Raw genomic sequence first — 27,385 nt, forward strand, 5'->3', positions numbered from 1 at the left:
TTGCCTTATAAGTATCTTATAATTCTAGCTTAGAGACTCTGGCCCCATTGACAAACTAAACACATCTTTGCTACGACCAAACATAAATGCTGTGTTTACCTATTTGGGGACCCAGAAGCTTATCTTCCCAAGAATAACAGGGACTCAGTTCAATGTGAATGCTGATAGACACATGCCAAGAGGGTACAAAAATAATTTTGCTCAACTGTTTTCTTTTCATGTTTTACATCAAGCAAGGCTGCTGGCTTCAAATAGCTCCCAGAAATCATGCAAAAAGTTAGGATTTTAAATAGGAATTAAACCTTAATTCAGTGGTTAAGGACAAAATTCATAGTTCAGCTTGAGTTTGATTTATATTCATATATTCTTACTGTTATATATTCCTATATTCTCCACACAGTCTCACTAATATATGTATTATTTCTAATATAGTGAGTATTCTCTCAAGGGCAAAATTCCATATTCTTCCCTGCTCAAATACAGAAAAGAGAAGAGTCAAATTTAAATAGCTTTCTTATTCTGGCTCCTTTCACATAATTTTCTATTCTATTATAGAAATGTATAGAGGAGATAGTATCTGTGCATTCATATAAGTTAAAATGGGAAACACATCTAAAGACTATCTAATTTCTCATCCCAATTATTTTTTCAAAAGATCAGCAAAGCTTTAATTTTTAAAGCAAAAACATTGGCAAGTATGTTCAGGTGATAAAAGATTCTGCTGATACAGTAAATCAAGGTCTTGATATACTTCAGGTGGCAAACTCAACTGCCTCTAGGGGCCAGGCAAGGTTTATAAACGAGTGAAGAGATCCAGCTATAGGACAATAGGCAGTTGTGGGGACAGTGGTAAATTCAAGAGCATGTGCACCATTGAAAAACATACAAATGCAAAAAATTCACAGCAATGTTCAGGCCAAACCAAACACTTCTGCCTCTACATCTACTACCCATTTGTCACACCTACTATATACTTTTGACATGCCTGGGTTTAGTGTACTAAGGAATGATTCAATTCATTTTTATTTTTGTTTCTTTTCAGAAATACTTGAGCAGTGCTTTTCTGACTTGAAGAAAGTTATGTGTCATAGTACAGCGGTATATTGAATTATGCTTGGAAATACTTGTAAGACCCAATGAGTGGAATTCGTCTTTGCATTGGACCCTGTGGCCGCAGCAATAGCGTAGCCCAGGTTCCTCATCTGGGCTTCCTAAACAGGGGCCCCTGAGTTACTTGATTCAAAAGCACCCACCACGTTTACCTCATATATGAGGTTCGAAGAACACAAGGCCTGACATGTCACAAAGACAGAGATGCAGGCTCAGAAAGAGATTGAGGGAAGGGATTTGTAGCCAGGCAGCCCTCCGTCTTGCATGGGGGTGAATTTGGGCTGTTCACGTGTTTGTCTTCATGCTAAGATACACACCACTTTTCCGAACCTGCCTTACCGAATGTCCCTGGACAATTAATAGATCACTGTCGACTTTTCTCCCGCGCTTTCATATTCAGAGAAAAGCAATAAGGCAAACAAAGAAACAAAAGACAGATGCATGAACATATGTTAGTTTTAGTTTGATTTTAAAACAGAGTATACACATTTAAACCTTGATCAGCACTTCACAGCCAATGAACGGACTGTACTTTGCAAGAAGCAGCTCATTATTAATTGGTTTCCTAGTCATCATTAAAAAGCACTTATTAGAAGTCTAATTACAGATGGTCTCAATTAGGAGATGTGCACGTGGTACATCTGCATAAATCACTGGATTCTGTGAGTGCTTTGTCTCTCAGGCGGAAACAATTTAAATCTATAATAGTCCCATCTTATACTTAATATTACAATGAAACAAAATGTTTAGAAAAAAAGAAAACATTTTCTTAAAGGATAGATTTTGTGTTGTGAGGGTGTGGAGGTACTTCACACACAGTACTTATTATCTCTTTGACAGTAACATCCTAAGGACTGTATTATATATGGAAAAGCAAAGCATATATTGATAGGCAACAGGCCTGATATTCTCCTCCTTTTTTTAAATTCCAGTAATTTTACACTCCACATTTATCATTGATTTCAGATGATTTGCATTTCTTCGTATTTTGATATAAAATTTTATTTTGTTTAAGTGTTATCTATACTACATATACTATGTAGGAGAGAGAATCTATACCTGATGATAAAACACATGTAATTAAAAAATAAATAAATGAGTAGAAATATTGATCCTACCTCAAATCTTTAAATAAAACTCAAATATACTTTTTTCCATTTAAAAATTGTATAAAGTAGTTATATATTTTGCATTTATAGAAAAACTAAGTGCTAAGCCTTCAATTGTGTTGTTAAATTCTTAATAGGTATAATTGATGCACATAAAGCCATATATATATATATTCTTCAAAAAATGGAAAATAAAAGTTGGAGTTAGCCCAAGTTATGGGTTAAATTTGTTAACACAAAGGAACCAGCATTTGATGATTTGGAAGATTTTCTAGAAAGCTTGCTTTGAAAATAGGGTATGGCTGGATAATTGTATGCCAATTAAAGAGATTAGGTGTGTGACTTAACCAGTCCAACCAACCATCTCAGCAGAGGCTAGTGATCGAGAAGAGGTTATCTAGGAAGATTGTGTGAAAAATTTTCAAGTCAAACAGTACAATCACTTCAACTTCTACAGAAGACTGACAACGGTTTTGAGAATTTTATATCAGCTGAAAAAAATGCGAATCTGAACTGAAAGAACAGTGATGGAATGAAAGAGGAATGACCTCCAGGGCAAAGCTGAAGATGCAGGAACCAAAGAGGGCAGAGCTGACCAGATGTCCTTGGGCTGAGAGGGCCCAGGTGGGCCAAGAGGGTGGGGCTTCTGCCCAGTTGGCTGCAAGGACAAAGTTGGGGCCATAGATAATGATCCTCAGGCCTTGAAATCTAATGGAATGTATCCTCTGGGTTTTGCACTTGCTTGGTACCTGTGAACCCTTTTTTTGAAGATCCCATTTCTCTGTTGGAATGGGCATATGACTACGCCTGTCCCATCATTGTTTTGGAAGCATATCACTTGTTTTCTAAGTTTCACAGGTCCACAGACAGAGAGGAATTTTGCCCCAGGATGAACCATAGTCAGAATCTCACCCATATCAATATTAGCTTATTTAGAAGATAATGTCTGAGACTTTTTGAGTTGATTATATTTAGGTGAGGTTTTTAGATGTAGCGTTGATGCTGGAATGGGTTTGGACTTCTGATGAAGTTGGGATGGGTGGCTGTATTTTACAAGTGGGAAAGACATGAATTTGGCAAAGAGGGCAGAAGGCTGACTGTTGTAGGTTAAATTGTGTTCCCCCAAAACATAGGTTGAAGTCCTAATCCCCCATACCTACAAATGTGACCTTATTTGCAAATAGGGTCCTTGCAGATGTAATCTAGTTAAGATGAAAAAATACAAGATTTGGGTGGGTCCTAATCCAATGTGACACAGAGGGAAGATGACCACATGAAGATGGAGGGAATAATGGCTGCCACAAGCCAAGGCGACCAGAAGCTGGAAGAGGCAAGCAGGGTTGAAACCTCTCCTAGAGGTTTTGGAGGGAGCATAGCCCTTCCAATGCCTTCACTTTGGACTTCTAGCCTGCAGAGTTGTGAGAGAATACATTTCTTTTGTTTTAAGCCAACGAGTTAGTGGCACTTTGCAACAGCAGCCCTAGGAAACCAACACAGCTCACTCGAGTCGACACTGTTTTCCTTTGGCCTTTTAGCATTCACCTGCTCCTCCTCACCCTCTTAGTAAGTGGATCTGATTTTCCTCTCCCACTCTTACTCCATGTGCTTTGCAGAGCTAACTATAGCTATGGATCCAAAACTGAGCATGCACCTTATGCATATTCTGTTTCCCTGGCCTCAGCAGTTGCTTCGGGATGAATATGTAACCCAATCAGAGTCAGTGGGGAAGATGGAAAACTGGAGCTGCTGCAGCCATATTGCTACCATGAGGAATAACCTATTTGAGAATAGAGACAAAGACGGAGCAGAGTCAAGAGATTGCTGAGAAAGATCCCATTCACCTACAAGACAATCCACTACACACGAAGCTGGCCCTAGTGCTAGATTTTTTAGTTACCCGAGCTTGTAAATTCCCTTTGCTTAAACCATTTTGACTACATTTTCTAATACTTTAAGAGGTTTCTGTGTGAGATTTCCCAATTCTTGGCTCTGTCCATTGTCAGTTGCTTTCAACAGTCACTGAATGCCAGACCACTCTCTCCTGGGTCTCTTCTAAACTGAAAATAAAAATGAAGCTAAGTTTTTTGGTCTGGTGTTGCACTGATTACCTAATGAATGAAATGCTTTGAAAATTCCCAATTCAAGTTATCGCTGAGAAAAATAAAAAGTTAACCAAGTTTCTTATCTCTAAATATGTACTCATTAGATACTTTCATATGTAGTACTTAGTCTTGCAGACTGCAGACTGCAATGCTTTCAGTCAGTTGTAGCTCAAGGTCTGAGGGAGCAGACAAATGTCCCTTAACATTTCCCCTCAGGAATTATATATAGAAGAGTGTCTCTCTTCATATACAATTTGTGGATTTACATTAGATTGGATATACTCCCAATTTCTGTGCCATTGAGGTGAACATATTTTATGATTTTAAACATTCTTTTTTTATCCTTACCTGAGGACATTTTTCCATTTTTTGTTCAGATAGAGTGGGAGGGAGAGAGAGAGAGAGAGAAACATCGACGTGAAAGGGACACATCGAGTGGCTGCCACCCATACAACCCAACCAGGGCCGGGGACAAACTGCAACCGAAGCACGTGCCCTTAGCGGGAACCGAACCCGGGTCTCTCTGGACTGTAGGCCGACGCTCTAACCGCTGAGCAAAACCAGCCAGGGCTGTTTTTAAACATTCTTAAAGATAAGTTACTTATAATAATATACTAAATTTTACATATTCTTGTACCCACACAAATTGTGCTTCCATGCTCTTTGGAAAACTCTCCTAAAGCAATTTAAATTCTGAATCTTAAATTTAGTTTACATGTATTGTTTATTATATATGCATTTATGAAATGCTGGTTTGAAATTACTATAGAGTCAATATATTAATTTTCCTCAAGCTTTAAACAAAAACAAAATATTACTATTCTGATTATATTTCTATTTTTCACTTGTCACTAGCATTATTTATATTTTCATCAGCTGGGAAAAAAAATGAATGAAAAAAAAATGCAATTTTAAAATTTATCCTAAAGGTAAAAATACATGTTGATTCAGAAACAAAGGGGGAGAATAACACCCCTCATGGATGTGGGTATAATAATACCCATATTTTATAATCTTTACTTGATGCCTATTCCATAATTCCATAAGGTTCAGAAAATATTTAGAAACTCTCTAAGGTCATGCTTTAGAATATACAGGTTCTCTGTTGATCATACATAGTATTAGGACTTTTATTCTTTTTGTTTTAGGTAAAATCATCCAAAATTACCATACATCATCTTACTTATCATGGGAATAGAAATCATTTTTCTTGATAAAAGTTATGCAGTTACCAATAGTTTATCTGAACGTTCAGATTATGCATGCATTAATTAAAACTTTATAAAATATTATTGCGTAATGATATATAATTTAATGTTGCTATTAAGACTTTAGTTCATGTCCATATTAAAATTTAGCCTACTAAACCAAAAATATTTCAAAAGCACAGAAGAATACCCTAGCAATGATTCCAAACTTTTTTTGTTCTATCTTTAACATATTGACAGACATTCTCTAGTTTACATGCACATGTATTTACATATATGTACACTTTTGTATACATAACTTTAAAGAGCTAACTTTTGTATATAAGACACAGACATAGTAGGTGCATGCATATATTTGTGAAGTAGAGTAAAGAAGGAAGAAACATTTATTTGCTGAGTACAGACAGTATACATAGCTGAGGGGGAAAAAAAACTATACCCAGTTTAGGGCATCTCAACCTTTCCTTTGTTAGTAACACTTTAAAATAGCTTCTCCCAAAGAACAATACTCCATACTCTAGATACACAGTCTTTACTTATGGTCAATGGCCCTGCAAATCATCCAAAGGCACAGTCGTTACTTCCTTTCAACATGGACTTTTTATGAAATGAGTACTTATAAATTTGATAAGCACTGAATCAAGGACAAAGATGGCCACCATTAAAGAACAATATACAAACTTGAATATTAATGTTCAGATGTGCTGCATTTAGGGCAGAACTTCCTCCACAGCTTGCAGTAGCACTTGTAACAAGCTGCTCCAGTCAGCCTGCTGCTATGACAACTATCCAGGGGCAAATGTCAGGTCAGCTTCCAGCATCTGTGGCTCCCTATAATTGCTTTGTCAGAAACCTAACAGCCAATGCCTTTTTCACACTGAACAGTGAAAAGCAACAGTGTCCAAAGAACAAAATGTTGAGACATTCTTTGTCCTCTCCCCAGCCTACACACTTGGTTCCTAGCACATTGCACTTGTGGTTTTCCCTATTTGATGTTAACACTGTGTTTACTGGGCTGTCAGAAACCATTTTACATTGCAATATTAATTCCAGTGATTCCTGCTCTATTTGGCCACATCTGACCATTCTCAGAAAGCATTCCTGTAGTGTTAGCAGGCATCTCATTAAAAGGCTTTTTCCTTCCCTAAAATTGACCTTTCTGCCATGCTACAGCAAACCACAGATGGATCTTGATTGAGTGGCTACCCTAATCTCAGCCTATGAGTAGGTATCTTTGGGGGCTCAAAGTAATAAAAAGCCAAAGCTGTTTTAATTCTACAGAGTGTTACAAAATTGTACAGTCGATATTTCAAAAGGCACCTGGAGGCCATTACTAGGTTAGGTGGGATTTACAATCAAGTCCTAAAATATGTTGTGCTGATAGGTGTCGCTACATAGAGAACTGGGAAAGAGACTTGGTTTTGTAGATTTGATCCAGGAGGTGTGCTTCTTAAAGCAGGTGTACTTTAAGGTGGGTGTACAAATAGACATAGAAGGAGAACTAGAGCCCACCAAAAGCCTGGGCAAAGACATCCTGGTGAAAAGAGAAAGAGGTGCTCAGAGGATTGAGACACCTGCTCTAGATCAATATCCCTCGAAATCCTCAGGTTGTCATTTATACAAAAAGAAAACAGGAGCAGCAATGAGGAACGACATTTCTTCTTGTGTAATTTTTAGCCTTAAATAAAAATTGTAATGTTATATATCTTATTGAGTTTTGGGGAAAAGATTAAATGAGAAAATTTATGTGAAGTCAACATTAAAGCATAAGATAATACACATACATTAGTATAATTGTGTATATATAGTTCCCATGCATGTCCTGATTTACTTTCCAGATATAGTTGAGCTGATACTTTGAATAGTGAAAAAGCTAGAATTTAAACTGGAATCAGGATATTTGAAATTTTGTTCTTAGAATATAAATGATCACATAAATGGTAGCTCAAGACATTAACACAGAAAAGTATAGAAAGGATTCTGTATTTTTTAAAACTACCCCAAATGCAGGATCCCATATAAAGAATTAAAGAAAATACATGGATAACTGGGCAATTTCCTAGAAAGAAAATTTAAGTCTGACAGCTTCATTGGACTTCTCAAACTTGCTTTACAGGCAATAATAAATGATAGAAAAAGGCAATTGAATGAGTGTCACCTTCTGAGTTCTGCATTTAAAACAGTATTCAAATCCTTGCATGTTATGAATGTATGATGGCACTGAGATTTGAAATTTATGAAGCATTCTGATTTTCATTACTCAGAACATTACCCTGAAATCAAAAGGGAGCTAAATTCTTTGTACTCTATTGATCTATTTTTCTTCTTTCTAAAGAGAAATTCTGTTTCTAGTAAAGTATGGAAAAATCACAGAAGAAAAAAGAAAGAAAAACCTAAACTGAAAATAAACTTTTCCAGGCCTGTTTCTTATGCAAAATAAATTTATTGAATTAAGTGGTATGTAAGGTCCTCTATAACTCTAATTTTTAAAAATGAGTCTAATATTTCTCATAGTAAAATGTTTAACCTTTTAATAAAGAGGCTCTTCGCTTGGAGAAAAAATGGCGGTGGAGTGAATAGAAGCTATACAAATGATTTCCCAGGACCAAATGGGAATCACAACTAAAATAAAGACAAATCATTGGAAGAAAGCAACAGAAAAATTGCAGGAAAGGACCACATAACTAGGGACACTGGTAGAATCTGTGGAGGCTCGAGATAGTGGTGGGCTGGGAGCCCACAGACAGCAGTGGCCTTAGCTGTGAGCAGCGCCCTCAGGGTTAAAATCCTAAGCCCACTCCACAGTGCAGAGGGCCAGGATAGAGCACTAGATTGGCTACAGCCACTCACCTTGGCCTATGGCAGAGAGAGGGTACACTGGACTGGAAATCTGTGGGGACATCCACGATTTGGAGGGCACTCAGAGTTTTTTCTAGTTGTGGTTATAAAGGACAGTGGCCAGCTTGCTCCTTCCCAGCCACACAGAACAGTGGCCAGCTTGCTCCTTCCCAGAGCTCTGGGGAGAAAGAGCAGCCCGTCCCTCAGAGATTCAGCCCCCTTAAGGTAAGCCAAAGAAATGCAAATTGAGGCTCATTAACAACCAGCATCTGTCCCACCCTCTGAAAGTCCTCCTATGAAGAACACCAGGGCTCCTTTCTAAGGCCCTGAGTAATTGACACTAATAGCCTCCAGGCAAAAAGCTAGAGGATAACTGAACCTTTCTGAGCTTGCAAATCTACCCAGGAAAGAAAGACTTGACAGTGGGGTTTAACATGGGCCCTCCCATACTCATCCAAGCCCAGTAGAGGCAGCCACAAACAGCAGAACACCAACACCCACAGGGAAAATTTGGCAAGCTCCAAGACTGACTGAGAAAGACAAAATGGTGAAACAAAGTAACAAATCCCAAATGAAACAAGACAACCCTACTAAAGAGGAGATAAATAAAATGTAGTTAAGCAAGTTATCAGAGGTACTGATATTAGAGCCATATCATGATCTTGAGGAAGCTCAACAGCATGAGTAAGGACATCACCACGATGAGTAAAGATATAGAAACATTGAAAACCAACCAAGTGAGCCCTGGCCAGTCTGACTCAGCAGTTGGAGTGTCAGCCTGTGGTCCAGAGAGAACCCGGGTCGGTTCTGGATAAGGGCACGCACTTCGGTTGCAGTTTGACCCCGGCCCTGGTTGGGTCGTGTGGGTGGCAACCACTTGATGTGTCAATTTCACATTGATGTTTCTCTCTCTCCCTCCCACTCTTATGAACAAAATATGGAAAGGTGTCCTCAAGGTGAATATAAAAAAAAGAAAAAAAACCCCGACCAAGTGGAAATGAAGAATGACATAGCAGAAATAAATAACACATTGGAAGGAATAATCAGCAGAGCAGAGGAAGCTGAGGACCAGATCAGTGAATTACAAACAGGGTAGAAAAAATCAACCAATCAGAAAACCAAAGGAAAAAACAATTAAAAACAGGAAGACAGCTTAAGAGAACTGTGGGACAACTGGAAACATAATAACATTCTCATCATAGGAGTTCCGAAAGAGGAAGAAAATGGGCAAGGGTTAGAGAATATATTTGAAGAAATAGTGACAAAAAACTTTCCTAACTTAGTGAAGGAAGAAGGCATTCAAAGAACCCAAACAGGCCCACACCAAGACACATGGTAATTAAAATGCCAAAAATTAAAGACAAAAAGAGAATCCTAAAAGCAGCAAGCGATAAGCAACAGGCTGCCTACAAAGAAATCTCCATAAACCTACCAGTTGACTTCTCAACAGAAACACTATAGATCAGAAAAGAATGGCATGAAGTAATCAAAGTCATGAAAAACAAGGATCTGAATCCAAGACTACTCTATCCAGCAAGGCTATCATTCAAAATAGAAGATCAAATAAAGAGCTTCCCAGACAAAAAAAAAAAAAAAAAAAAGGCTAAGGGAATACATTAGCACCAAAACAGCACTACAAGAAATGTTAAAAGGACTGCTGTAATTAGTAGAAGAAATAGGAAGAAAAATAGAACCACACTAAACATAAATGACAATAAATAAGTACATATCAATAATCACCATAAATGTAAATGGTTGAATACTCTGAAAAAAGACACAGAGTAGCTGACTGAATAAGAAAGCATGATTTACATATATGTTATTTACAAGAGACCAACCTCACAACAAAAGACTCACATAGGTGGAAAGTAAAGGGATGGAAAAACATCTTCCAAGCAAATGGAAAGGAAAAGAAAGCTGGGGTAGCAATACTAATATCTGATATATTAGATTTCAAAATGAAGGCCATAACTAGAGACAAAGAAAGCCACTACATAATATTGAAAGGATTTATCCAACAGAAAGATATAACCTTGATAAACATATATGCACCCAATAGAGAAGCACCAATATATATTAAAATCTTCTGGAGGACTTCAAAGGTGAAATTGACAGCAATACAATCATAGCAGGGGACTTCAACACCCGGGTGACAATACTGGATAGATCATCTAGACAAAAAATTAACAAGGAAACAGAGACTCTAAATAAAGTGCTAGATTAAATGGATTTAATTGATATATACAGAGAATTACACCCCAAAACCGCAGAATTCACATTCTTCTCGAGTGCACATGGGACATTCTAAAAAATAGACCACATGTTATGGTACAAACTAAGTCTCTACAAGTTCAAGAAGATTGAAATCATATCAAGCATCTTCTCAGATCACAATGGCATGAAACTAGAAATCAATTGCAACAAGAACATGCAAAGACATTTGAAAACATGGAGGCTAAATAACATGTTATTGAACAATGTATGGGTTACCATGAAGAACAAAAAAGAAATTAAAAACTTCCTGGAAACCAATGAAAATGAACCCAAAATCTATAGGATGCAGTGAAAGCAGTTCTGAGAGAGAAGTTCATAGCACTACAGGCCCACATCAAGAAATAAGAAAAATTTCTAATTGACTACCGAACCTCACAACTTAAAGAACTAGAAAACAAACAAAAAGGAAAGGCCAGAGCAAGTAGAAGGAAGGAAATAGTAATGATAAGAGCAGAAATAAATAACATGGAGACCAAAAAAACAAAACAAAACAAAACAAAACAAAACAATTCAAAGGATCAATGAAACAAAGAGCTGGTTTTTTGAAAAGATAAACAAGATTGATGGACCCTTAGCTAGACTCACCAAGAAACAAAGAGGGAGAAAGAACCCAAATACACAAAATCAGAAATGAAAGAGGAGAGATAATAACTGACACCACAGAAATACAAAGGGTTGTTAACAAATATTATGTACAATTATATGGCAAAAAAATATGACAATCTAAGTGAAATGGACAAATTTCTAGAAGCACATAGTCTCCCAAAACTGAACTGGGAAGAGATAGAAAACTTGAACAGACCAATGAAAATGAAGGAAATTGAAGATGCTATCAAGACTCTCCCAGCAAAGGAAAACCCAGTCCCAGACAGCTTCACAGGGGAGTTTTACTGAGCATTCAAAGTACTAACACCCATTCTCCTCAAGCTATTCTTAAGGAAGACTTCCAAACTCGTTTTATGAGGCCAGCATAATTCTAATTCCAAACCCAGGAAAAGACACTACAAAGAAAGAAATCTACAGGCCAATATCCCAGATGAACATAGATGCCAAAATCCTGAACAAAATACTAGCAAATTGAATCCAGTAATACATCAAAAAAATTATTCACCATGACCAAGTGGGATTCATCCCAGGGATGTAAGGCTGGTACAATATTCGCAAATCAATAAATGTGATACACCACATAAATAAAATGAAATGTAAAAATCATATGATTATATTAATAGATGCTGAAAAAGCATTTGACAAAATCCAGCACCTATTTCTGATAAAAAACACTAAGTAATTTGGGAATAGAGGGATTATATCTCAACATAATAAAGGCCAAATATGAAAGACCTACACCCAACATCATACTCAATGAACAAAAACTAAAAGCATTTCCCTTAAGAACAGGAACAAGTCAGGGACACCCACTTTTGCCACTTTTATTTAACATAGTATTGAAAGTCTTCGCCACAGAAATCAGACAGGAGGAAAAAATAAAAGGGATCCAAATTGGAAAGGAGGAAGTAAAACTGTCATTATTCACAGATGACATGATATTATACATAGAAAACCCGAAAGACTTATCAGAAATCTACAGGACTTAATAAATGAATTTGGCAAAGTAGCAGGATACAAACTTAACGTCCAGAAATCATTGGCATTCTTATACATCAATGATGAACTCACAGAAAGAGAAACTGAAAAAACAATCCCATTTACCATCATGGCAAAAAAATTAACATACCTAGGAATAAACTTAATCAAAGAAGTAAAGGACCTATTTGCAGAAAACTACAGGACATTGAAAAAAGAAATAGAGGAAGATATAAAAAAGTGGGAGCACATAACTTACTCATGCATTGGAAGAATTAACATCATTAAAATGTCCATACTATCCAAAGCAATCTATAGATTCAATGCAATCCCCATCAAAGTACCAGTGACATAATTCACAGAACTAGAACAAATACTTCAAAAGTTCATATGGAACCAAAAAAGACCTCGAATAGCCACAGCAACCTTGAAAAAGAAGAACAAAGTTGGAAGGATCACATTACCAGATTTCAGGTTATCCTACAAAGCCTCTGTAATCAAAACAGACTGGTACTGGCACAAGAACAGGCATATAGACCAGTGGAACAGAACAGAGAACCCAGAAATGGACCCAAGGCTATATGCTCAATTAATATTTGACAAAGGTGGCAAGAGCATACAATGGAGTAAAGACAACCTCTTTAATAAATGGCGTTGGGAAAATTGGACAGCTACAAGCAGAAAAATGACACTAGACCATCAACTTACACCCTACACAAGAATAAACTCAAAATAGATAAAAGACTTAAATGTGACTTGTGAATCCATAAATATCCTAGAAGAAAACGTAGGCAACAAAATTTCAGACATCATACGCAGCAGACTTTTCACTGATATATCACCTAAGGCCACAGAAACCAAGAAAAAAATGAACACATGGGACTACATCAAACTCAAAAGCTTCTGCGCAGCAAAAGAAACAACCACCAAAATAGAAAGGCAACCCAGCCCTGGCCGGTTTGGCTCAGCGGTTAGAGCGTCGGCCTGCGGTCCGGAGAGACCCGGGTTCGGTTCCCGCTAAGGGCACGTACTTCGGTTGCAGTTTGTCCCCGGCCCTGGTTGGTCGTGCGGGTGGCAGCCACTCGATGTGTCCCTTCACGTCGATGTTTCTCACTCTCTCTCCCTCCCACTCTATCTGTACAAAAAATGGAAAAATATCCTCGGGTGAGGATAAAAAAAAAAAAAAAAAAAAAAAAGAAAGGCAACCCACTGTATGGAAAAGCATAATTGCCAATGATATATCAGATAAGGGATTAATTTCCAAAATATATAGAGTGCTCATACAACTCAACAAAAGGAAGACAAAGGACCCAATAAAAAAAATGGGCAGAGGAGCTAAATGGACAACTCTCCAAACAGAACATACAAATGGCCAAGAGACATAAGAAGAAATGCTCAACATCACTAATCATTAAAGAGATGCAAATTAAAACAACGAGGTATCAATCACCTCACTCCTGTCAGAATGGCTGCCATCAACAAAGGATAACAACAAGTGTTGGTGAGGGTGTGGAGAAAAGGGGACTCTAGTACACTGCTGGTGGGAATGCAGACTGGTGCAGCCACTATGGAAAACACTATGGTGTTACCACAGAAAATTAAAATTGAATTGCCATTTGACCTAGTGATCCCACTTCTAAGAATGTACCCTAAGAAGCCTGAAGCACCAATCAAAAAGAATATATATACCCCCAAGTTCATAGCAGCACTATTTACAATAGTTAAGATCTGCAGACAGCATAAATGTCCATTAGTAGATGAATAAATAAAAAAGCAGTGGTACATATACACTATGGAGTACTATGCAGCTGTAAGAAAGAAAGATCTCTTATCCTTTGAGACAATATGGAGGGACCTGGAAAGTATTATCCTAAGCGAAACAAGCCAAGCAGAGAAAGACTAATATCATATGATCTCACTTATTTGTGGAATATAACGAACATAACAGTATGAAGAACAGGGTAGTCCCAGAAATGTGGAAGTAGAGTATAGACTGAGAATCCCCAGAAGAGGAGTTCGGAGAGGGGAGATAAACCACAGAACTAATATTCTTGTACGCATAGCCAATGGACATGGAAAATAAAGCTGGGGACTGGGTGGGAAGGTAGGGGGAGGAAGGTATTAATGGGGGAAAAAAGAAGAAACATTTGTGACAAAAATAAATAAATAAATAATTGAAATAGATTAATTAATTAATTAAAAGAAGCTCTTCTTTTTAAAAGTTGTCAATTAGCCCAGCTGGTGTGGCTCTGTGGTTGAGCATGGACCCATGCACCAAAAGGTCGCTGGTTCGATTCCCAGTCAGGGCACATGCCCAGATTGTGGGCCAAATCCCCAGTGGAGGGCATGCAGGAGGTGGCCAATCGATGTTCTCTCTCATTGATGTTTCTATCTCTTTCTTCCTCTCTCTTCCTTTTTCTCTAAAAATCAATAAAGGGAAAAAAAATTTTTTTTAAAAGTTGTCAATTAGCAATCCCTAATTATAGCAACTTTGTCTTGATGCCCAGATGCATAGTTAGGACATCTCACTGCTGCCAAGTCTCCAGACTGTTTTCAGAAGGCCTGAACCAACGGCTACCTTCCTCTAACTCTTCAGGTCCCCCCACTTGAAAGGAGTTATGTAGCAAATATAAAGAAATAACCAGTAGGAAAGACATTGGTAAAGAGCATGAACTTCTGTTTTTGATGGGAATCATAATGCCTTTGGGATTTAGATAAACAATTCACTTACATATCCCTATTTTATTACTTAAGTTTATAGTCACAGCTACGACCTTTTTTTTTGTACTTCTGCTCTCTGCTCATTTTCCAGAACCATGACTTAAATCTCACTTCGATTTTCTGGAGGATTTGGGAACAGGATACTAATCACAAACCTCAGGGTAAAAAGAGTGACTGTATCTACCACGTGCTGGGAGTTGTCTGAGAGTAGGTGCAGGGCCAGAATACACTGCTATGTTTTCAAACCAAAAAGAAAGAAAAGCAAGAACACGGAAGGTTACTAGACAAGTGTTTAATGAGAAGTTTGATCTTGATGTAGGAATCTCACTGGACTTTCAATGTAATTGTATAATTTAAAATGCCATTTTGATCTTGCTTGCATTCAAGGCAAACATGAAAAGGGGCTTATAAATAAATGTGGCTTGGTGTTTGATCTATGTATGTGTCAGTTTTCTCTTAACGAAAGTGAGCAGGTAAGGACTCTTAGAAAACAGCTTTACATAAACTCTTCAAACAGCGAGAGGCATTTTTCCTTACACCCAATTAGCAGGGTGCAAATAAAGAAAAAATAGAGGTTGTCCTTTAGTCATCTAGAAATCATTGGGTTGAAGCAAAATAAAAATTTAAAAAGTTATTGTTAACAACGCAAAGAACAGAGAAGATGGGGCTTCTTCATGAATGTGACAATGTCAGGATCCCTTCAACATGATGAAAAAGATAAATTACCAAGAAAGCTAGTTGACCTTCTTCTGGGATTTTCTCTAGGTTAGACTCAAAAAGATCTCCTGTTCTGTTATTCCCATGCCTACAGCTAACACTAAAATGTTAGCACTGCGGTCTTGAGTGAAGATTAACAAATCCATCATTAAAATTTATGATCAGAAATCTTTTGTTATACAATGCAAATGCACTGATATTTTGGAAAGATTCCCACCAAAAATGAAAGTGAAATCATTTTAAAAGAAGGCTGATCCTCAGCTACTTGGAATACCCAGCTGTATAGAAGCCCTGCTTTCCCCAAGCACCGACTATGAGAACAACAGTGTGTTTCTTGAGGCCACGGGTCTCATTGTATCTGCAACATGAATCAGGTCAAACATCATAAATCTCTTTAGGAAGTAGAGTCCAATTTGTCAAGCTATTAGATTATCTAATTTTATAATACATTTGTGACTGTGGCTAAATTTCCTCAATACACACAAAAAATATTGTTTCCCAGAGTAACTAATGGGTTTTTAAATAATTAAAGCAAAAAGACAGGACAAGGAATGAACAAATTATGAGAAAATAAATCATAAAAATGAATAGAATGGCATAAACCAAGTATGTCAGATTCTTCATTTATCTGCTCAGCCTAAAAAGAATGGGTAGTAATAGAAATAATATTACCAAAAATGCCGTCTTCACAGAGAACTGAGTAAACCATATGTTTCCCTGACTTGACCCTGAGAAGTGTATCAACACAACATATCATGTTGAATGTCTCTGTCTGAATTCAAACCACCTACTCATATCCTGACATTTATCAACTTGAAATTAATAACACCCTAAAGATGTACTTAAACTTAAAACAAATTGTTTCTATATAAATGTGGAAGAATTCCCAATAAAGCCAGAACACCAAATAGTATAGTAGAATAAGCAACAGAAAGGCAAAAAATCAGAAATTGAGGTTTGTTCCTACTTTCCCCCATAAATCCATACATATCAACCAAAAGAAATAGTTTCTCAGCTTCAAAGTCCCTGTTCATAAAAGAGGGAAAACATCTGATAGTCTACATGCTTCATAGAACTGTGAGGGACACATAAAACATGCATTGCACATCACTGCTCAAATATAAACTGATATATAAGGAAAATATTTACATTATGAAAAAAAAAACTTACACAGAAGTAATCTAACCTTCAATTAAAGAAAAAAGATAAAAATTCACTGCTTAATGAAAACCATTATGTCAGTGTTTTGAGACACCAAAAACAAAAAAGAAGACATAAAAAGATATTTAAGATAGAAAGAATAATCATCTTTGTATATAGTTACATAAGCCAAAATTATTGGAAAACATAAAACATTGATTCCTCATTTGCTGAGCTAATGTTGTATCATGGAAGAGTAACTATTCCCCAAATCATTCACTTATAACTTAGAAATCCCCTGTAACCATACAGCTATCTTGTAGCAGATTAATCTTCATAATTACTTTTAGACATATGCTCAAATTCAACATTGTTGCATTTAAATAGCAAATCTGAAATGCAAGTTAGTAGAGAAAGTAATTCCTTGCTGTATCAGGACTTCACCTTTGCCCTTGGTTCCTGTGGTTCTGAAGCCTCCTAAAAATTGGACATGTCCCTTTCCTTCCCAGTCCTCACTGGCATGTACTTCAAATCAAATAACAATAGGGCTTATAAATCCCTGCACCATCTCGTTTAAACCTTCATGTTCAATCTCCTCTCCTTTCCTTTCTTCCCAAGAATCTCGTTTCCCTCACAGGAGATTGCTGGTTTTAATACCTAAGAACGTTTCATGTTTTGAAATGATCCGTGTGTCTGGAATATCATCCTCTACCATTTATCTCTCTCAAGATCTCCATTAATCAAGGTCTGGCTCAAATAGTTCTTCTTCCGGGAAGGCCTCCTGGGCTTCTCAGTGAGAATTAGGAGGATTCTCCATTGGCTCTCACAACAATCTGATCACAGCCTTATTAAGAAAATATAATATCTGCAAATCACCAAGTAAATCTATTACCTGCTAAATTCCCAGTAAAGTTTCCCTTGCCCTTCTTTTCCAGCCTCTGCACTGAGCAAAATACCTACCACATAGTGAATATTTGCTAAATAAACTACTTTAGGGCTTATTTAGAAGTAATTTTCTTTTTAATAATTTCTCCTCTTATTTCTTGCTGATTTAGATACATGAATATTTCGGAAACTACCTAGTGTAGTTCAAAACTTTTGAAACAAATTAAAACTTGTCCCATTTAAAAGCTATCTTACAAGAACTGAGAGTTAAAATGAATTCATATTTGAAGTCCAGACACATTATTAAAGTAATGCCGAAAGGATACAAATTCATAAGGGAATTATTTTGCACATAAGATACCAACAGAATTCAAGTAGAATCATCTTTGCTATAAAGCAAATAAATATTCCAGTAAAACTATTTTAAACATGTTTCTCAAACATTATATAATGTGCACGATAAACTCAAATTTTAAAATTAGAATGGTAAATATGCCTTACAAATATCCATAGGTGATATTCCATATATCTGTAAAATACTTGAATTTGGTATATCTATTTACTTTTCCTTACTTTTTATGTTACAAAATTTCCATGTTTATAAAAATACTTTGTATTATTTTTATTTAAAAATGTGAATATTAACCACTTCTATTCTGGTCTAACTGAGGTATGATGGTAGGTTTGCAGTAGTGAGAATATTTGTAATCAAATCTCTCTGGATTGGTTTACTAATTTGTCCACCTTTTGGTGTTCATAAATTTAAGGTCATGGCTCAATATGACTCATGTTTGCTGCCTCTCATATAGAAAAAAACCTCTGTTCCTTTGGAATATGACTCCTTACTAGACATGCGCAAGCATTTCAGGGACCACGTGAGTAAGTAGAGCACTCAGTGTACGCACATCACCAAGACAGAATCACACCCTCCCCTGGTGCCAAACAGCATCTTTACAGGTGATTTAAAATGATAAAAACATGAAGTTTTGAAGACTATTGAGCCTTTTTTCTGTGGTGCTGGATGTGGTGGCACCCTGTTGTAAATATCTAACATGGAAATTTAATTGATGGTGATTTTCAAATCATAAAGAACATTCATGTAATCTCAGAAGATACTTAAAATAGTTGAAGAAGAATAAAATACGGAGTTGTACTTAAAAAACAGAACTGGAATTAGAAATTTCAGGAGACCTATTTTTTTTAACTGGAGGCATAATTTCTATGGCCATTGATACTTAATTGCCTCATCACTGCAAAGAAATACTCATAACATTAAGCTAAATGGGAGGACACAATGTGTTACTATTTTCTTTTTTTAAACAGGAAGTTTTGCATAGAAAAAGTAGAATAATTATATTATAAAACCAGAGATGAAATTATTAGTAAATTGTATTTCTTCTTTATACGTTTATTTCTCAAATTATCAAGAATAAGCTTGCCTGCCTGTCTGTCTGAAAAGCTTTTTCTTTTCATTTTGTTTTTAAATATTTTTCTTTATTGATTTTAGAGAGTGAGGAAAGATGAGAGAGAGAGATAGAAACATCGATGAGAGAGAACATTGATTGACTGCCTCCTGCATGCTACCCACTGGGGATTGGGTCCACAACCCAGGCATGTGTCCTGACCAGGAATCAAACTGGCAACTTCTTGGTGCATGGATTGACACTCAACCACTGAGCCATACCAGCCAGGCAAAGCTTTGGTTTTTAAATGTAACAATAAACATGATTTTTAAAAGCATAAGGATTGAATCAAAGTGGGGGTCCACCCTGAGCATCTCTGTGACCTACGAGCTCTCAATCTCAGCATCTTCTTTAAAAGCCATGACAATTACACAGAATAGGCTTGTGAATCACCTTGCACAGTGCTTCACCCATGTGTCAGCTGTTGCTGCTGTTACTATTACTACTATTACTACCACTAGTATCACTACTGATGAGGAAAATAAAGCCCATACCAATTAGATCACTTGGGAAGTATATTCTCTCTCAAACAGTTTAAAATAAACATGTTACAAAGGAAATGCAATATATTTCAAGAACTACCATAGACAACACTTTGTTTTTCTTATACAGTATATTTCTTAACTTGGATGAAAGGGCCATGCTAAAACATATGTTGAAAGACTCAGAGATACAGGTTTTTCTCTAAAATACTGTATATAAGGAAGGAAAATACTAGGAATAGAGTAAAAGTTTATTTATTTAATTTTTATATAATTATATTTATTTATTTATTTATTTACTTTTGTTACAGATATTTCTCCTTTTTCCCCCATTGACACCCTCCTCCCTCCACAACCCCCACCCCCGTCCCCAGCTTTGTTGTCCATGTCCATTGGTCATGCATACATGCATATAAGTTCTGTGGTTTATCTCTCCCCCCACCACCCCCTCTCCTAGGGATTGTCAGTCTGTACCCTACTTCCATGTCTCTGGGTTTATGATAATTGAGAATAAAGGCTTGGGGGTGTGGGCTTGAAGGCCACCAAAATAGGTTTCAAGCTAAATCTGTTACTATGACATTGTTTGAATGTAAGCATACAACTCCATAGAAACATGTTGCTTTTAGTAATGTACTTATTAAAGATTATAAATGTTACCAAAGGGACATACACTACACAACAAAAAATGAAAGAAAAGCTGCCTGTGTCAAAAATGATGTCTTGACCACGGTATTTTATAGTTTTTAAATACATCCATGACAAAATAAAGTCTGTATGGAAACTGACATGGTACTCCCTGTGGCTATATTTTAAAATTGGTACCTATAATTCATTGCTTTTAATAATATGCCCACTCCTTAGTATCCTAACACAACAAAGGAAAAGCCATGAAGAGATACAGGTTGCCTGAATTCACCACTGCCACGGCAAACAGAGTAGCAGGAACATGGGCTTACTAAATATTTCTAAATCCTGGGCCCATGGTTTCATGCTGGTGTACAAGCAGTGATCCTGTTTTGTAACTTCGTGATACATCAGTTTTCAGTTCTTTTTTTCCTGCTTTCTCATCTTATATTATGTCACAAGTAACAAAAATGCTCCCCCCCCAATTCTTTCCAATAGTGTTAAAGTTTCACTTCACAGCCTGTCATTAATTTTCCATCTGTCCTTGTCCCTCCACATTGTCCTTCATGTGGGCTGTGTCTGCGGTGTTGCTGCCGAGGAAGCCCTTGACCGTTGGTTTTATGTGATCCCTTCCACAGAACTACACCCTAACTTGACTGAAAGAACCAGAGAAAAGACACTAACGAAACCCTCACGTTATTCAGAAACTTCAGCCAGCCTAGGAATAAAATATGTCATCTCTCAAAAACAGCAAGCCGATAGGAGACAAATCACCTGCAAGTAGCTGGTTGCAATCTCACTTTCTGCCTCTGTCTGTTTAGATAAATTGTAACCAAGAACATTGAGATATCTTTGTTTTAGAGGAAATAGCAATGAAACGATGTCCACATAATAAAGGTAGAGAAAACGACACTCTTTTTATTTGAGCTATGTCAGAGAATTACAAAAGTGAAGTTTGACATTGCCCATCTTTTTGAATTGTCAGAGTGTGGAAGAATTTCCAGGATAACGTAAAAATTCTAGATTTTCATGTTAACAGAAAAGCGATGCTGCATATAGTCTATAAAGCGTTGCCAATTGACCTCAGTTCTGTGCAGCCGGATTCCTGACGAAGCAAAGGCACCTGTTCTTGCCACTGGCTTGCTTCAGGGCTGAGGCTGCATAATAACAAGCCACCTCCAGAGTCTGGTGCAAGGTGGATTTATGAAATAAGGTATTTAACACATCCGTAACATCTTTATTTTTATAGGTAGGAGAGTTTTCTAAAATACAATTAATCAAGCTTCATAGATTTGGAAGGGTATACATATTTACAGCCCTACATGCCCTACATGTGGCTAACCACAGGCAGCAAGCGGTCAGATGTTCAGCTTAATAGAACCCAGGTTTTATCTGCCCAGTTTTACAACTGTCAGGTACCTACAGAAAGGCAGGTCACAGTGAAGAACTTCTGAGTCACTGGAAAAGTCTAAGAATTGTGAAGTGGGTTAAGAATGCTCACAGCAAAAAAAACAAATGGTCTCATTGCCAACACCCCCCCCACCAAAAAAAACCAAAACCTCTAGCTATCTCCACTAATGCAAAAAGAGGCTTCTGTTCCATTTAGGAGAGAATGACCCACCTCTGTGCTTTGGTGGGAAATGCAAGCTCACTTGGTAGAGACCTTTGTGTAGCATGTCAAGTGAAATTTACAGAACTCATCCCGAGAAGTAATTTAGACATTTTAAAATATCTTTAATATATTTTAAAATAAAAACTCCCCACTAAACCAGCATTCACAGTGCATAACCCATTACCTGGATGATGTGAAGCATTTGGGAAGTTTGTAACCTCTTTCAAGCGCTTATCGGACAAAAACATCGTTGTTAGAATAATTCTGCTTCTGGGGGAAACCTGGTTTCTAGCTATGGAAGAGGCCAAACATTTTTGTGAGTAAAGCAGCTAGTTTCCCAACAGGAAACCGCACTGTCGCAAACACTGTGAGCAGAGGCACAAGTGATCGGAGTCTGGAGTCTGTTCCTGAACATGGGTTTTCCCTCAGTGGTCATAACGAGAAAGTGCAGGATCCGAAGAGACGGCAAGTATCAGCCTCCTGTGGTGTGAACTGACACCTGACTTCACGCAGCTCAGCAGCCTTGCACAAACCATCCGCCTTCCCTCAGTCTCAGTTTCCTCACATGTAAACGAGAATAATACCTGCTCTCAAGAAGTTGTTGAAAATACTAAAGAAATGTCTGTCAGGTGCCTATTAGGTTTCCAATAAATCCTAGACTGTATTTTTTGTCATTTCTTCCATATCCCTCATGAATCCCAAGCCCACTGCACCCTTTTAGAACCTGGAAGGAACATTGCTATGGGGGCTAATACTGGACATGCCACATTCCCAGGGGACGGAGCCTTGCAATAAATGACCACTGTGTGAGGACATAGAAACAGGAGTAATTAATGTGGGAAGTAGGGTTAAGGACCATTGGTCCCCGCCCATTCTTGTCCCTACTGCCGGGACAATAGTAAGAAGTCACACTCCTCGTTATTGCTAGCAGTTTTTCTTCAATGGGTAGAAGCTCTAGGAAGCAAATTTGAGCTCAATTTAAATACCATCAAAATGATTACAGCCATCTGACAATAGGACAAGTGTTTGAGTAAATAGCAGACCTTTAATACTGGAGGTGGGATTTTCCTACCACTTAGGGTGTTCAAGCAAACGCTGAATATAATACATCTTCAAACTTATTAAACACACTATGCTTTCACATGAACTGCCATATCAAAGCCTCAAGATAAATCTATGAATTTGTATCCCCCTTTTACAGATTAGGCCAATTGTGGTTAAGTAACTGACCACCTATTTATTGGTGGATGACCAGCTTTGGGGAATGTTGCAAAGTGATATCATAGGTAGTGCATAACATGAATCAGTCATAGCAACTCTATATATGACTGATACTGTGCAGGAATATTCTAGAGTGTAGACGAGGCATATCTATGGCAAAATGACAACCAGGAGAGCCCACTCAATCCCAGAATCCTGCCATTCCAATATCTAGAATTATGATCTTCTCTCAAATAGACTTAATCTGATTTAAAAACTCCTGCATAAGAGATAGTTTTATATATATATATATATATATATATATATATATATAGTTTTACTTATATCAATGCGACAGAAAGGCTAGAAATCAGTTAAAATCTTCCTTTTGAGGCTGAATGTATTGATGCTTACTATATAGCAGGCAAATACTAAGTACATAACATAAATCTGTCGTTTAGAGTTCTCACAACAACCCTATAGGATTAGTACTGTTACTCTTATCTTATTACCTTGTTCATGAAGAAACTGAGGCAGAGAGAATTGAAACAGCTTTCTGAAAGTCACACAATTAGTAAGAGTAGAGCTGATATCCAAGTCAGAGGTATTTATTTCTAGAATGTGCAATCTTAATCACTATGCCAGATGGTAGGGTGGGGCAAAAGTAAGTTTACAATTATATTATTATTTATTAATTATTGTATTATAAACAAGAATATACTATTACGCATATTCACACTTGTAAACCTGCTTTGCCCCACCCTCTATAGTGCTATAATTCAATATAAGATAAATTTTAGAGTTATAATAATAAAAGTCTCAACTGAGGACACGGATATGTGAATAAATACTATTGGCAAAGGATTATTGGCAAATTCAAAATCAGCTTTTTGATATACATTTTATCTGAGGCTAAAGCTATTTTGTTAACTGAAGACTTCATCCTTTACATTGTTTAAAATTATTAGCACGTGTCATATTAATAATAAGCATATACAATTAAAATTTAATGCCATTTTGAAAAACTTTTCAATATTCTAAGCCTGGAATAGAAAAACACTTTTTCTATTTTCTTTGAAGTTCATCGGCTCACAGGAAAAAACTGAATTGGATTAACTATTTGATCTTCTTATCCCAATCTCAATGAGAAATATGAAGCACTCAGATAAATTTGCTGCAAAAATATTTTAAAAGTTAGAGTACAGCATACTTTTATGTGTAATATTTAAATTATATGTGATAATTTAGTTCTTTATTATGGATAATTAAGGAGGAAGGCTATAGAGAAAAAGAAAGACATACCAGACATAAGAAGGGGAGACAGGCAGATGCAGATAAACTAAGGGAAAAACTGAGTGAAACCTCAGGGAACAATGAACAAAAAATACAAATATCCACACCACATGGATGTGTATCCTTATGAAAGAGACACAGAAAGTCGATACTTAATCGGTACAGAGTAAACAATTCATTAATGAGGAAGTAAGCCCAGGATATAGATTTTCATGATTTTACATTCCATTTTATGGATTTCTCATCTTTCAAATTATTTGTGCTTTCACCATTCTCAGCACGACATATTGACATTCAGCAGTTAGACCACAGGGAATTAAAGAGAAGCTGATGTTCATTAAAAATGAACACAATCAGGTCATTATCATAACCAATCAAGTACATTTACAAAAGTATTATGATGGATCATTTAGGACCTCTTACTTGAATAATTAGCCTCCAAATAGGATGCTCAACAGAACTACAACTCATCAATTTTACAACTGTCCATTTCTCACCACAGGACATTGTTGTTAGATCTCCATTGATCTGATGAACCTTCACTTTCAAGTTTAAATTATTGTAAAGACACAAAAACTCTATCTTTGTGTATATCAAAATCCAGTCAATAATTCTTGCTCTTCTACATAAATCAGATTAAGTGAACCATGTATGTTGGTGTGCACCAGACAGAAGACCCCTCGGTACCTGTTGTTTATCCAGACGCATCCTCTTGGCGGCATTTCTACTCTCACTTTCACAGGCTGATGCCAAGATACTCTCTGCAACTGCTGAAGTAAGGTGGGAAGGGATAGGTCGAGACTAAAAAAAAAAAAAGAGAGAAAACATGAAAAAATGATTAACAGTATCATTCACAGGCCAATGCTAACCTCAGAAGAATTCCCAGGGTGTTCAGGAGTATCCATTTATTTCAACTCAACTTATTTGAATAAAAAAAGGCAATGGAAATTGCAAAGATGAAAAATGAACGCTAGTTAGAGGTTAAAGCTCTAGTTGCTACACGGATCCATCATTCATTCCCATAACTCCATTGTCATGAGTATTTAGTCTGGGCCATTAAGCTGGAGTTGGAACAGGCAGTGGAAAAATTGCTGACTGGGTTTTGCAAATAAAACAAGAGCTCCTTTGTTCGTTTTATAACATATGACAAAACAAAACAAAAACAAGTGACAGGGCTGAAACAGAGTTGGAAAAAATTGACAGACACTCAGACCATGTCAAACAATATTAATATGAAATATTATGAAGATTCACAGTCTAAGTTGTGACAATTGATATGATTAAATCCTTTCAACAGTACTTCAGTTTAAATACAAACTAAAAAGTTTGTACTAAAACAATTTTGACAAAACCAAAATTGGATGTTTTAGATGTGAGATGCATGGGTGCCTACATCTTTTATTTTTAAAATGACAGTTAACATTATTAACTTATCAGGTATATGTTAAAAATCCATCTTCTATGTAACCCACATAGGAATTAACCCCCCAACGAAGCTCCTAATTAATTAGAAAGTGTTTTCAACTCTTATCATTTGTGATAATCAGAGTTTTCCATTCTCATTTCCCATAGTTACATACAAAATCATCCAACTGAAAGATGATGTACTTAATGATATTGAACAGTTTTTTTAAATGAAGATAAGCAAATGAAAGATAAGATATAACATGAAAATTAAACCAGGCGAGATAGCTAAATGTGACATTACAAAATAAAAGGTCCTTTGGGAACCTAGCATATACAGCAGCATGCCACCTTAGAGCTTTCTTTTTGTTATCCTTACCCAAGGACATTTATATATATATATATTTCAGATAGAGTGGGAGGGAGAGAGAGAGAGAAACATCGATGTGAAAGGGACACATTGAGTGGCTGCCACCCACACAACCCAACCAGAGCCGGGGACAAACCGAAGTACGTGCCCTTAGTGGGAACCGAACCCGGGTCTCTCCAGACCGCAGGCCAAGGCTCTAACCGCTGAGCCAAACTGGCCAGAGCCACCTTACGGTTTTTAAAGTCTCAATCTAAAATATGTACAGATGCCATTAGAAGCCTCTGAACTAACAGAAACCTGTCGTTTTTTCCCCTGGTAAATGAATGAATATGAGCATATGGTACTTGATTCATTTTGTAACTCTGGCATGTAAAATGTGCTTTAGTGAATTGAACCATGGGTTTTATGTCTCAAACAATATTCTAAAACTGCTCAATTCAGACCACAGTGTTTTAACAGATCCTCCTCAGTGAAATCGGTGTAGTGTAGAAAGAGACCAGGCTCTGACCTTGACTGAACTAGGAAGTAATTTCTGTAGCTGCCTCAGCCAACTTCCTCATGCTTCCACCCCAAAGTCATCTCTGTAGACAAGAGGTAGGAAAGTATGCAGTACAGTCTCCACCTGCTCACCCTGTGAGATGTCTGAATGATGGCTAGACAACTCTGATGATAAAGCAGTAGGGTATTTTAAATGCCATTTTTGCAAAAGAAAGGGAAGAGAGACCCTGAGGTGACGGGGAAAATGGAGCAGCGTTTGGGGAAGGGACTTGGAAAACTAGGACTGTGTGCTGGGGAGAGAGAGCAGGGTCAGTTTTCAGGTAAACCTAAAAATACTGCCATAAAATGTAAATATAATTTGGAAACTCATATTGCTTCTTGATTTCATTCTGTAATTCAATGAATATGGATAAGACAGTTTAACCCAGAATAAGAAATCAAGTTACAAAATCAGTGTCTCATTAAAAGAATCCATGGCATGGCTCAAAATTATAATCTAAACTACATGGAACTTAGGTAGACAATGTTGTCCTTTTCAAGGAAATTGTTTTGAGGCAAAGGTATTGTGGGAAAACTGGAATAAGAAGATGCCATTATGAAAAAAGAAAACTATATATTTGATTGTAGCTAACATTGTTCAGATAGAAGTGAATGTTCACACTTTCATAAACTATATTATTAGACCCTTCCTCTGGTTCTAGGGAGTAAATTAAGAGAATCCAAATAAAACACTCATTGATAGTCACATGAA

The 27,385-nt window shown here is 36.9% G+C and overlaps 1 protein-coding gene across 15 annotated transcripts in view; it reads right to left on the reverse strand.

The window, feature by feature from the left end:
* The window catches only part of NOL4 (nucleolar protein 4), a 365,006-nt gene that overhangs the window by 68,736 nt on the left and 268,885 nt on the right, over positions 1 to 27,385 (reverse strand). For 14 of the 15 annotated variants that reach the window (XM_036244377.1, XM_036244368.1, XM_036244369.1 and 11 more), the window contains one exon: positions 25,050 to 25,163. The exons of the other annotated variant lie outside the window; for it this stretch is intronic. In XM_036244377.1, the coding sequence (XP_036100270.1) occupies positions 25,050 to 25,163 (114 nt within the window). The remainder of the gene's footprint in view (positions 1 to 25,049; positions 25,164 to 27,385) is intronic. 15 annotated transcript variants of the gene reach the window in all.

Source organism: Molossus molossus, unplaced genomic scaffold (assembly GCF_014108415.1).
Source record: "Molossus molossus isolate mMolMol1 unplaced genomic scaffold, mMolMol1.p scaffold_m16_p_6, whole genome shotgun sequence".
Classification (NCBI taxonomy): domain Eukaryota; kingdom Metazoa; phylum Chordata; class Mammalia; order Chiroptera; family Molossidae; genus Molossus; species Molossus molossus.